This window comes from Cherax quadricarinatus, chromosome 3 (genome assembly GCF_038502225.1).
Source record: "Cherax quadricarinatus isolate ZL_2023a chromosome 3, ASM3850222v1, whole genome shotgun sequence".
Classification (NCBI taxonomy): domain Eukaryota; kingdom Metazoa; phylum Arthropoda; class Malacostraca; order Decapoda; family Parastacidae; genus Cherax; species Cherax quadricarinatus.
The window spans coordinates 51349198-51364197 of NC_091294.1; the positions used below are offsets into that span (position 1 = coordinate 51349198).

At 42.6% G+C, this 15000-nt stretch overlaps 1 protein-coding gene across 3 annotated transcripts in view; it reads right to left on the reverse strand.

Annotated features, from left to right (window-relative positions):
* Nucleotides 1-14781: 14781 nt before the first annotated feature.
* Nucleotides 14782-15000, reverse strand: part of LOC138853922 (echinoderm microtubule-associated protein-like elp-1) — a 310754-nt gene continuing 310535 nt past the window's right edge. For all 3 annotated transcript variants that reach the window (XR_011393116.1, XM_070093659.1, XM_070093652.1), the window contains exon 3: nt 14782-14874. Coding sequence is in view for 2 of the 3 variants with exons in the window: in XM_070093659.1 (XP_069949760.1) it covers nt 14819-14874 (56 nt within the window). In the remaining variant the exon portion in view is untranslated. The remainder of the gene's footprint in view (nt 14875-15000) is intronic.

Here is a 15000-nt window from a genome sequence, read left to right on the forward strand (position 1 = left end):
ATCCTACAAGTGAACAAACACTACATCCATCCTATAAGCGAACAAACACTACATCATCCTACAAGTGAACAAACACTACATCCATCCTATAAGCGAACAAACACTACATCATCCTACAAGTGAACAAACACTACATCCATCCTATAAGCGAACAAACACTACATCATCCTACAAGTGAACAAACACTACATTCATCCCACAAGTGAACAAACACTACATTCATCCTACAAGTGAACAAACACTACATTCATCCTACAAGTGAACAAACACTACATTCATCCCACAAGTGAACAAACACTACATTCATCCTACAAGTGAACAAACACTACATTCATCCCACAAGTGAACAAACACTACATCATCCTACAAGTGAACAAACACTACATTCATCCCACAAGTGAACAAACACTACATTCATCCTACAAGTGAACAAACACTACATTCATCCTACAAGTGAACAAACACTACATTCATCCCACAAGCGAACAAACACTACATTCATCCTACAAGCGAACAAACACTACATTCATCCTACAAGCGAACAAACACTACATTCATCCCACAAGCGAACAAACACTACATTCATCCTACAAGTGAACAAACACTACATCATCCCACAAGCGAACAAACACTACATTCATCCCACAAGCGAACAAACACTACATTCATCCCACAAGTGAACAAACATTACATCATCCCACAAGCAAACAAACATTACATCATCCTACAAGCGAACAAACACTACATTCATCCCACAAGCGAACAAACACTACATTCATCCCACAAGCGAACAAACACTACATCATCCTACAAGCGAACAAACACTACATTCATCCCACAAGCGAACAAACACTACATTCATCCCACAAGCGAACAAACACTACATCATCCTACAAGCGAACAAACACTACATTCATCCCACAAGCGAACAAACACTACATTCATCCCACAAGCGAACAAACACTACATCATCCTACAAGCGAACAAACACTACATTCATCCCACAAGCGAACAAACACTACATTCATCCCACAAGCGAACAAACACTACATTCATCCCACAAGCGAACAAACACTTCATCATCCTACAAGCGAACAAACACTTCATCATCCCACAAGCGAACAAACACTACATCATCCAACAAGCGAACAAACACTACATTATCCTACAAGCGAACAAACACTACATCATCCAACAAGCGAACAAACACTACGTCATCCTACAAGCGAACAAACACTACATCATCCTACAAGCGAACAAACACTACATCATCCTACAAGCGAACAAACACTACATCATCCTACAAGCGAACAAACACTACATCATCCCACAAGCGAACAAACACTACAGCATCCTACAAGCGAACAAACACTACATCATCCTACAAGCGAACAAACACTACATTCATCCCACAAGCGAACAAACACTACATCATCCTACAAGCGAACAAACACTACATCATCCTACAAGCGAACAAACACTACATTCATCCCACAAGCGAACACTGTCATCCCACAAGCGAACAAACACTACGTCATCCTACAAGCGAACAAACACTACATCATCCTACAAGCGAACAAACACTACATTCATCCCACAAGCGAACAAACACTACATCATCCTACAAGCGAACAAACACTACATCATCCTACAAGCGAACAAACACTACATTCATCCCACAAGCGAACAAACACTGTCATCCCACAAGCGAACAAACACTACGTCATCCTACAAGCGAACAAACACTACATCATCCTACAAGCGAACAAACACTACATTCATCCCACAAGCGAACAAACACTACATCATCCTACAAGCGAACAAACACTACATTCATCCTACAAGCGAACAAACACTACATCATCCTACAAGCGAACAAACACTACATTCATCCCACAAGCGAACAAACACTACATCATCCTACAAGCGAACAAACACTACATCATCCTACAAGCGAACAAACACTACATCATCCTACAAGCGAACAAACACTACATCATCCTACAAGAGAACAAACACTTCATCCTACAAGCGAACAAACACTACATCATCCTACAAGCGAACAAACACTACATCATCCTACAAGCGAACAAACACTACATCATCCAACAAGCGAACAAACACTACATCATCCTACAAGCGAACAAACACTTCATCATCCTACAAGCGAACAAACACTACATCATCCTACAAGCGAACAAACACTACATCATCCTACAAGCGAACAAACACTACATCATCCTACAAGCGAACAAACACTACATCATCCTACAAGCGAACAAACACTTCATCATCCTACAAGCGAACAAACACTACATCATCCTACAAGCGAACAAACACTACATCATCCTACAAGCGAACAAACACTACATCATCCTACAAGCGAAAAAACACTACATCATCCTACAAGCGAACAAACACTTCATCATCCTACAAGCGAACAAACACTACATCATCCTACAAGCGAACAAACACTACATCATCCTACAAGCGAACACTACATCATCCTACAAGCGAACAAACACTACATCATCCTACAAGCGAACAAACACTTCATCATCCTACAAGCGAACAAAGACTACATCATCCTACAAGTGAACAAACACTACATCATCCTACAAGCGAACAAACACTACATCATCCTACAAGCGAACAAACACTACATCATCCTACAAGCGAACAAACACTACATCATCCTACAAGCGAACAAACACTTCATCATCCTACAAGCTAACAAACACTACATCATCCTACAAGCGAACAAACACTACATCATCCTACAAGCGAACAAACACTACATCATCCTACAAGCGAACAAACACTTCATCATCCTACAAGCGAACAAACACTACATCATCCTACAAGCGAACAAACACTACATCATCCTACAAGCGAACAAACACTACATCATCCTACAAGCGAACAAACACTTCATCATCCTACAAGCGAACAAACACTACATCATCCTACAAGCGAACAAACACTACATCATCCTACAAGCGAACAAACACTACATCATCCTACAAGCGAACAAACACTACATCATCCTACAAGCGAACAAACACTACATCATCCTACAAGCGAACAAACACTACATCATCCTACAAGCGAACAAACACTTCATCATCCTACAAGCGAACAAACACTTCATCATCCTACAAGCGAACAAAGACTACATCATCCTACAAGTGAACAAACACTACATCATCCTACAAGCGAACAAACACTACATCATCCTACAAGCGAACAAACACTACATCATCCTACAAGCGAACAAACACTACATCATCCTACAAGCAAACAAACACTACATCATCCTACAAGCGAACAAACACTACATCATCCTACAAGCGAACAAACACTACATCATCCTACAAGCGAACAAACACTACATCATCCTACAAGCGAACAAACACTTCATCATCCTACAAGCGAACAAACACTACATCCTACAAGCGAACAAACACTACATCATCCTACAAGCGAACAAACACTACATCATCCTACAAGCGAACAAACACTACATCATCCTACAAGCGAACAAACACTTCATCATCCTACAAGCGAACAAACACTACATCATCCTACAAGCGAACAAACACTACATCCTACAAACGAACAAACACTACATCATCCTACAAGCGAACAAACACTACATCATCCTACAAGCGAACAAACACTACATCATCCTACAAGCGAACAAACACTACATCATCCTACAAGCGAACAAACACTACATCATCCTACAAGCGAACAAACACTACATCATCCTACAAGCGAACAAACACTACATCATCCTACAAGCGAACAAACACTTCATCATCCTACAAGCGAACAAACACTACATCCTACAAGCGAACAAACACTACATCATCCTACAAGCGAACAAACACTACATCATCCTACAAGCGAACAAACACTACATCATCCTACAAGCGAACAAACACTACATCATCCTACAAGCGAACAAACACTACATCATCCTACAAGCGAACAAACACTACATCCTACAAGCAAACAAACACTACATCATCCTACAAGCGAACAAACACTACGTCATCCTACAAGCGAACAAACACTACATCATCCTACAAGCGAACAAACACTACATCATCCTACAAGCGAACAAACACTACATCATCCTACAAGCGAACAAACACTACATCATCCTACAAGCGAACAAACACTACATCATCCTACAAGCGAACAAACACTACATTCATCCTACAAGCGAACAAACACTACATCATCCTACAAGCGAACAAACACTACATCATCCTACAAGCGAACAAACACTACATTCATCCTACAAGCGAACAAACACTACATCATCCTACAAGCGAACAAACACTACATCATCCTACAAGTGAACAAACACTACATCATCCTACAAGCGAACAAACACTACATCATCCCACAAGCGAACTTACACAATCACGTATATTTAGTAATATTCTTCAAATATAATTTCCATTTTTAAGTAACAAACTTCTTCTACCATATAATAAAATATACATAGTCATTACTATTAAACATTAACTTAAACAAGTACTATATTCTTATTCTACAGACCGCAGCATTTCTTGCCTCACCATCCTAACCCTACTTAACACATTGTACATCAACACGTCCTTATATACCCATCACGTCAATAATATTCACTGAACTTCACCGAATACTAATATACAACCCATACTGAGTACATGAAATTCTCTCTTACATACTGCTATATACACTTAATGTATGATAAAAATCACACACATTGCATTATCTCATTATGAGCAGTACATTTGGTACACAAAATATTTATCACGCCCGCATGTCCTTCGCTTTAATACAACCACCAATCCTGATAATACATTACAACATATTCCAAATTTAACTTATCCATAACATACATCAGTATACCATCCTGAGTATGACAGTATACTATTCACATTCACACAGATATTGCTCATTTCCATGTCCATATAAATCTTAACAACTTTTCCCTTACGAACCACCACAAACTTACTTAAACACACTCCACAACTACGCTACCATTTCACACCATATCATGGAACTCCTCATACATTCCCAAATTCTGAGACGAGCCCGGTGCAACCCCTGAAATTCCTAACACATCCCCCCCCCTCACTCCGCCAACAAACCTCTGACATTCATACTTCGATATGCTTCAGGAAAAGCCCTTTCCCATCTACTTCCATATATCCCCCTATTACGACTAAGTGTTTTGTACATTGTTGCAGCCAATACCTTCTTTTGTACCATCCAATCCCCATTACCCCTCATGGCCCATGATACGAAAACAAAATCAGTTATGATGTACACCAAAGCACGCTGCACAGACTCTTCCACACCTCCCACATCTAAACTCAATGCCCTTAATACCGATATCCCTCCCCCACCTACCCTCCTCAAAATCCCACCCATCCACTCCCGTATACACTCCAAATTTTTACAAAAATATACTACATGAAAAGCTGTCTCCGTATCCCCATACGCCCTACATACGTCCTCCACCATCAACCCTCTCTCCCGAAGCACCACACACCAGACAGCAGTATTCCATGAAGGAAACGAAACATTACCTCTCTCACTCTTGGTCTGATGCGCACCAACCGCAACCTTACCCAAATGTCTCCCCATGCATACATTGGATATATGCCCTCAACATGTGCAATCACCCTCACCCCTACAGCACGCTCCAGAACACCTACCCGTATCCTAGACGGATCTCTAACATACAATAAAGCTCGCAGCACATCCTCACACTCTTTCATCTCTGATCCTACCCACCACCTTCGTGCCTCCTCATATAATGCTTGCACACCCTTCACCACACAACCGTCCACTCGGAGAAACCCCCTCTTCAAATATATACACTTAACCCTTAATCTTATATCTATTAAACCCAATCCACCATTGTCAACCGGTAGCATAACAACACTTCTACCCAACCAGTCACACCCAGGACCCCATATATAACGAAAAACCTTTTTTAGCATTCTAGTTATGTACGGTCCTGCCAACGGATATACTGCTGCCACATGCCAGACCATACTATATAACAGTACATTCACCACTATTACACGTTGATGTATCGTCAAATGCATGGGTCTCAAAACATTTAACCTACCCACCAACCTATCCACTACCCTCCCAGAATTAACCATCCGTGCCTCCCCGGCATTCCCCATATAAATTATCCGACACACCTTTAGTCTATCCACCACACACCAACGCACAGCTGTTTCCCATCGCGCCCTCCCTACCCAGTTCCCTAAGACCAATAATTTCGATTTCTCCACATTCACTTTTAAGCCTGTAACTCCTTCAAAACCACCAATTACATCCTCCACCTCATGTAAACTTTCCTCCCTGCTCATTAGAATTGTTGTATCATCCACATACCCTATTATTCCCATCCCTCCATTCTCCACACCACGATCCACCCCAAAACATTGCCCCACTGCCCTGTAAAAAGGGTCCTGTATACAAGCAAACAACAGTTGAGACAGAGGACAACCCTGCCTTATGCCTCTACCCATTGAAACCCACTCACCCAATTTCCCATTCACCTGCACACGTACACCTACCCTATTATACAAAGTCACAATCCAACGTACCATCTCTTCCCCAAAACCCTGCCTCCTTAAGATATGCCACAGTGCCTCTCGTTCTACGCAATCATACGCAGCCTGCCAATCCAATGCTAAGACACCTCCCCCCCCTTTATTCTCCCCCTCCATACTTTCCACAAAATCTTTTATTATTCCATGTCCCTCATACATCGTCCTCCCAGGCACCCCATACTGACCTCTCGCAACAACCCTATCTATCACGCACTTCAGCCTGTTCCCCAAGATTTTTGCGAATATCTTATAATCAGCACATAACAACGACAACGCCCTGTAGTTCTGCACTGTCGTAGGGCCTTCCCCTTTCGGAATCAAAACTACTACTGCGGTACGCTGCAACTCACCCATCCTCCCCTCACTTTTCATCACATTCATCAGGTTCACTAAAAAATCCTTCAACACACTTCAATGCTTTACATAGAATTCACAAGGTAACCCATCTATACCTGGTGCTTTACCTCTCGCCATATTCTCCAAAGCTCTCCATACCTCCCCCTCTTCAATATCCCCTCCCAATGCCATACGATCACTTCCACTCAGCACACAAGATACATTCTCTCCCAATCTCTCTAAATCCTCACCGTTCACTCCTACACTCCGCAAATATTTTCCAAACCAACTATCCAGAAAACCACTCATACCCTCAGTAGTTCGCAACTCCTGACCCTTCGTATACCCACCTAAGTTCTCGTGTACTACCAGCTTATCAATTTCCATTGCCAACCTGCGTCTCCACTGGCCCCGTAACACACAGGCTGACGGCCTGTCACCCCAAATCGCCTCCTCTAACCCACCTTGCACCCTCTCCTCATCAAATCTCTCATTGTGCATATCCCTTATCTGCCACTTTAACGCTTCAATTTCCTCCATTGGATATACACCTTTCACAGCACCCCTCTGATAACAACCCTGCAACCGCCCCTCTAAATACTGTTGAAGCCCATATGTCATCCATGCCTCATTCTTTCCCCTTCGCACATAATACTGCCTGATCCTACTCTTCGCAACCCCATCCCACCACCCCAATAAATCGCTTGCACTCTTACCCCCACCCCGTAAGTCCTCCCACAAACTTTCAAAATCCCCTCCCTCCACCCCCTCACCCAGTAGTCGTACATTCAGCTTCCAGTACCCCAAATACCTCTTAGGCAAACCGTCCCAATTTAAATCAGCATAAACCGCCCTATGATCTGAATAAACGACATTCACCGTCTGCACCCGCGTCACCCTCACTCCCCTTGTCACATACAACCTACCTAATCGCGCAGCATATCCCTGTCAATGAAATGTGTGCTCTATCTCGCAATCCCCTCCATCAACTATATCCCTCAATCCCACACCTCTCAATAGATCCCCTAAACCTGCCAAAAAACACCCTGCCCCTCTCGGTTCCACATCCTTCCTTCGCACCACACAGTTCCAGTCGCCACCAACTATTGTCACTGACGGTAATGACCGCAAATAATATACCAATACGTTATTCACAAATTCATTCTTTACCCTTACATCATTCTCAGCCGGCACATACACACAAACTACTGCCATCCTCTCACCTCTCCACCACCCATCTATTCTTAACACACGACCCCCCCCCCTTCACTCCTAAGAACAACAAACGGGCTCGTCTCTCGGATCAGGATACCCACCCCTCCCTTCATTCGCTCCGAATACATCACAAACACTCTGTACCCATCCACCTCCAATTCCCTTCCTAGCTTGAAATTATGTTCCTGCACAAAAACAATGTCTATAGCATAACGTCTTAAAAATCCCTTTACCCACATACGCTTCTCACTCGCACACAATCCATTAATATTCACTGTCATGCACCGGAAGCCTACTTATGTGATTTCACCCTCTGCCCCAGTTCACCTTTCACCGACACGCTTCCAGTGTGTCTGCTTCGTCCAGATTGGTTATAAATGACCATAATTTTTAAAGGGGTGGACCGGTAAGCCAGCGGAAGGCCTCGGTCAGATGACCAAAAGCTCCAAAGGCGGGTCATCATCTGACTAAGACCCGCGTCAGGAAACATTTGTCCTGTTTCCTGACGAACCTTACCTAACCTAACCTGCTTCGTCCACTTTTCTCTCCAGGTGGCTTCCCCTGATACACTTTTAGAGCTCCCACGCACCACATCAACCCACGGCTTTTTCCCCGGTCTCTGTGCCGGGGTCAAAACATCATCTGAGTCGGAATATGTCGCCGCCCTCTTACGGTTGACACTCTCTGCATCCATTTCTAACTCACTGGATGCCTCCCTGTGAATCTCAGCATTCACCTCAATCACTTCCACCACTCCTGGCGAGTCATCTGCCATGTTCGCCAATCTTCCAAGGTGCTCATCTTCAATCTGAACAGTACTCCTCACCATACTCAAGTTATCCTCAGAAACCTTCTTCTCAAAGGATTTGTCCTTCACGTTCACCAGTAGGCCTTCCTCTACCCGCAAGTCACCAATCTGCACAGTCTTCCCGTTCTCCAATGCAGATGCCTCACTTCCCACTAACTGTGACAGTGATGGGCTGGTACCCACCAGTGGCAGCTCACGCTCCACTTCCTCACTCCAGGAAGTTCCACTTCTATGTACAGGTGACTCATCAGCATGACCCACCTCCGGTTCTGGCTCCTTCACCATCGCACTACCTAGGTCCTGTCTCCTCTGCCATCTCCCACACTGGGCCGCCATATGGTCATATGCACCATATAACCTACACGTCTTCTGCTGCCCAGCGTAGTACACCATTACCTGCGTCCTAAATGCGTCCAGTATGACGTAAGACGGGATGGAATGCCTCAACGTCATCTTGATCGTGAACGTACCATCCGGCAAGCCGGCATACGCCCCATCCGTCCATTTACCAGCCATAGTCAGGTGTACAGGTCCATACTGTTCAAATACATTCCGCAGATCAGTCTCGTCCGCCTCAAATGGCACATTTCGGACTTTCACCCATGTGTAATGCCTAGACACGTCGATGAGTCGAACACGTATCGCTGAATTAACGTCCACGCTCCTGTCCTGGTACTTGTCAACCAGCCGTTCATACACTCCAGCTGATCTCAACTTGACGAAAATGCGATAGGCACCATTTAGCGCCACACCATACAGTTCTTGATCCGCAACACCATAGGTGTGTTGAATGGTTTGAAAAACCGACAAGTTGAAGATTGAGACACTTATGCAGCATATGGGAATCTTTATTCAGGAAACGTTTCACCACACAGTGGCTTCATCAGTCCAATACAAAGACGAAGGCGTAAGGAGAGGAGGAGTATGAGGTAATCAGTCCCTCAGCCTGGAGTCGATGTGTTCAGTCCATCAATCTTGTAGAATATTCTACAATATTCTACAAGATTGATGGACTGAACACATCGACTCCAGGCTGAGGGACTGATTACCTCATACTCCTCCTCTCCTTACGCCTTCCTCTTTGTATTGGACTGATGAAGCCACTGTGTGGTGAAACGTTTCCTGAATAAAGATTCCCATATGCTGCATAAGTGTCTCAATCTTCAACACCATAGGTGTCACGGATAATTTGCGGTAAAAGTACTTGTGCAGACTGAGGTGTTATTGCACCACGCACCAATTCAAGGCACACCGTGTGCATACGTCTTCTCACAGACTGCGCTATGTTGTGAAAATATAAGACTCCTCCAATGGCCAGCAGAGGGCAGTAGTCACACGTCCGCACTCTGCTCAGGTCAAGCGGCGAATGAATTTTACATATATTAACAGATAATAATATAACGCCGAAAGTCTCTATTTTAGCTATAAACGGGGACTTTCACGCTATAATATTAAGTGATGAACATTTTCTCTTACAACAGTTAAATAACACAGTATGACCAATTTCGAAGATATAACACACACACACACATACACACACACACACACACACACACACACACACACACACACACACACACACACACACACACACACACACACACAAATATATATATATATATATATATATATATATATATATGTGTGTGTGTGTGTGATGGGGTCCACCTCTGGTGTAAATTGTGTGACCCATAGCCTCGGAGAAGTGCATAAAAAGGCTTCAAGGAAGAATATTTGGATTTCTTCCTGAAGCCGTTTGAATATTCCACTTCCCCTACCACCCCATCTTTTCATATATTTTTTTCTTTACCAATAGGAATATTTTATTACATAATATGGTACAGAAGATTTAAGAGATACATTGTTGATATAAAGGTGGCATATAAGGTACATGTTGTTACGTGTGTATCACCGATTATAAGGCGAAAATCTCATCCAGCTCCTCAGAGCTGGGGCGTGTGCCCAAAATATAGCAGGCATTACCCCTTTGAACAGCCGCACTGAGCCGCTGGAACAGAAAACTAGCTGCCCTGGGATCCCTAGTTACCCTGATGAGTCTTTTTCCCAGCTCCTTAAGGAATTTAGATGCACTCTTTCCCCATGAGCCAAGGGTCTCTGAGCCTATGGGAACAAACATATAATGATGGGCAAGTTCTCCATATTTTCTAGACTTTTGGGACTCCCTGAAGCTGGCAGCTGCCCCTCCTTCCTCCCTGGTGTATTGGAGATAGGTATCAGCCACGGTAAATGCACACCACCTGCTTCCCATCTGTCCAGGCTTGAAGGGTGATACCATCTGGACGCTTCTGGCTGCCATCAGATCTGCATAGTTGGGGTGGCTCCCTTACTGCTGGGCATCCAGCTGTTGTGAGGCTCCTCTTGATAATGTTATTAACCTCCTCATGTCTTGCAATCTTTTCCTTGGATTTACGGCACACAAGACCATGGTACCCGAATCGGTCTGCTGCTTCACTGCCACAAATACACCTGTGTTCGGCGAGAATAGGGGCGGCAAGTCGAAGGGCAACACCGATGCGGATGGTCTGTGGGTCGAGGCATGTGCTTGCCTGTGTAGTGTGACCTAAGTGTAAGTAGAAGTAGCATGATGTACCTGTTATCCAGTGTGTTTATGAAACAGAAAAAAGACACCAGTAATCCTATCATCATGTAAACAGTTGCAGGTTTCTGTTTCACAGTCACCTGGCAGGACAGTAGTACTTCCCTGGGTGGTTACTGTCTACCAACCTATATATTACTGTAACCACGAACGAGTGGTATTTAATCAATAACAACACTGCGACTAGCCAAGGACTCGAGCCCACGTCGTTTTGGCCCGCCTCATGGTGAACGAAAATCACATGATGCTGTAACCCACAGGACCACCAAATCCTACAAGAATCAAGCACCCAGCAGAACTAGGTGTTTTACCTTGATCCAAGGACATACGGTGGTGTGGGTGCCTCTGAGCTAATTTCATTCTACTCCCGGTTTGGTGTACTAGCCTCCACAAACAGTTTATATATTATTGTGACCACGAACGAGTGGTATTTAATCAATAACAATGGACTCGAACCCATGTCATTTTGGTCTGCTTGATGGTGAGCAAAAACTCGGATCAAGGTCAAACACTTAGATCTGCTGGGTGCTTGATTCTTGTAGGATTTAGTGATCATGTGGGTTAGAGCATCATGTGATTTTCGCTCACCATGAGGCGGGCCAAAATGACATGGGTTCGAGTCCTTGGCTATTCGAAGTTTTGTTATTGAATATATATATATATATATATATATTATATATATATATATATATATATATATATATATATATATATATATATATATATATATATATATATATAGAAGTGATGCAAGGAGGGAAGAGTATATGGAGAAAAAGAGAGAGGTTAAGAGAGTGGTGAAGCAATGTAAAAAGAGAGCAAATGAGAGAGTGGGTGAGATGTTATCAACAAATTTTGTTGAAAATAAGAAAAAGTTTTGGAGTGAGATTAACAAGTTGAGGAAGCCTAGAGAACAAATGGATTTGTCAATTAAAAATAGGAGAGGAGAGTTATTAAATGGAGAGTTAGAGGTATTGGGAAGATGGAGGGAATATTTTGAGGAATTGTTAAATGTTGATGAAGATAGGGAAGCTGTGATTTCGTGTATAGGGCAAGGAGGAATAACATCTTGTAGGAGTGAGGAAGAGCCAGTTGTGAGTGTGGGGGAAGTTCGTGAGGCAGTAGGTAAAATGAAAGTGGGTAAGGCAGCCGGGATTGATGGGATAAAGATAGAAATGTTAAAAGCAGGTGGGGATATAGTTTTGGAGTGGTTGGTGCAAATATTTAATAAATGTATGGAAGAGGGTAAGGTACCTAGGGATTGGCAGGGAACATGCATAGTTCCTTTGTATAAAGGCAAAGGGGACAAAAGAGAGTGCAAAAATTATAGGGGGATAAGTTTGTTGAGTATACCTGGCAAAGTGTATGGTAGAGTTATTATTGAAAGAATTAAAAGTAAGACGGAGAATAGGATAGCAGATGAACAAGGAGGCTTTAGGAAAGGTAGGGGGTGTGTGGACCAGGTGTTTACAGTGAAACGCGTAAGTGAACAGTATTTAGATAAGGCTAAAGAGGTTTTTGTGGCATTTATGAATTTGGAAAAGGCGTATGACAGGGTGGATAGGGGGGCAATGTGGCAGATGTTGCAGGTGTATGGTGTAGGAGGTAGGTTACTGAAAGCAGTGAAGAGTTTTTACGAGGATAGTGAGGCTCAAGTTAGAGTATGTAGGAAAGAGGGAAATTATTTCCCGGTAAAAGTAGGCCTTAGACAAGGATGTGTGATGTCACCGTGGTTGTTTAATATATTTATAGATGGGGTTGTACGAGAAGTAAATGCGAGGGTCTTGGCAAGAGGCGTGGAGTTAAAAGATAAAGAATCACATATAAAGTGGGAGTTGTCACAGTTGCTCTTTGCTGATGACACTGTGCTCTTGGGAGATTCTGAAGAGAAGTTGCAGAGATTGGTGGATGAATTTGGTAGGGTGTGCAAAAGAAGAAAATTGAAAGTGAATACAGGAAAGAGTAAGGTTATGAGGATAACGAAAAGATTAGGTGATGAAAGATTGGATATCAGATTGGAGGGAGAGAGTATGGAGGAGGTGAATGTATTCAGATATTTGGGAGTGGACATGTCAGCGGATGGGTCTATGAAAGATGAGGTGAATCATAGAATTGATGAGGGGAAAAGGGTGAGTGGTGCACTTAGGAGTCTGTGGAGACAAAGAACTTTGTCCTTGGAGGCAAAGAGGGGAATGTATGAGAGTATAGTTTTACCAACGCTCTTATATGGGTGTGAAGCATGGGTGATGAATGTTGCAGCGAGGAGAAGGCTGGAGGCAGTGGAGATGTCATGTCTGAGGGCAATGTGTGGAGTGAATATAATGGAGAAAATTCGTAGTTTGGAAGTTAGGAGGAGGTGCGGGATTGCCAAAATTGTTGTCCAGAGGGCTGAGGAAGGGTTGTTGAGGTGGTTCGGATATGTAGAGAGAATGGGGCGAAACAGAATGACTTCAAGAGTGTATCAGTCTGTAGTGGAAGGAAGGCGGGGTAGGGGTCGGCCTAGGAAAGGTTGGAGGGAGGGGGTAAAGGAGGTTTTGTGTGCGAGGGGCTTGGACTTCCAGCAGGCATGCGTGAGCATATTTAATAGGAGTGAATGGAGACAAATGGTTTTTAATACTTGACGTGCTGGTGGAGTGTGAGCAAAGTAACATTTATGAAGGGGTTCAGGGAAACCGGCAGGCCGGACTTGAGTCCTGGAGATGGGAAGTACAGTGCCTGCACTCTGAAGGAGGGGTGTTAATGTTGCAGTTTAAAAACTGTAATATAAAACACCCTTCTGGCAAGACAGTGATGGAGTGAATGATGGTGAAAGTTTTTCTTTTTCAGGCCACCCTGCCTTGGTGGGAATCGGCCAGTGTGATAATAAATAAATATATATATATATATATATATATATATATATATATATATATATATATATATATATATATATATATATATATATATATAGATAGATAGATAGATATATATATGCAATAAGATCACAGTAAACAGGTGATTTCAGAATATAGTTCGATAGTTCCTTGATAATGTGAGTAGTCACGAAAGCGCTTGGAATTTCTCTATTCTTTCAGAGTGGTTGTTTTGCATATATATATATATATATATATATATATATATATATATATATATATATATATATATATATATATATATATATATATATATATTCTTTTAGTTTTATGTCATGTAAAAACATAGAAGTCATTAATTCTGCACAAAGTTCGGCTGAAGTTCATGAAGAACTTGAGCTTCAGTGTTAACTGAAATACAATTAAATTCTGTAAAAAAGATCGCTAAACAATAAAAGCAATTCAAAATTTAATTATAATATTCTGAAAATATTAAATTATCCATTGATTGATGTAATGTTGGAGGGAAAAAGTATA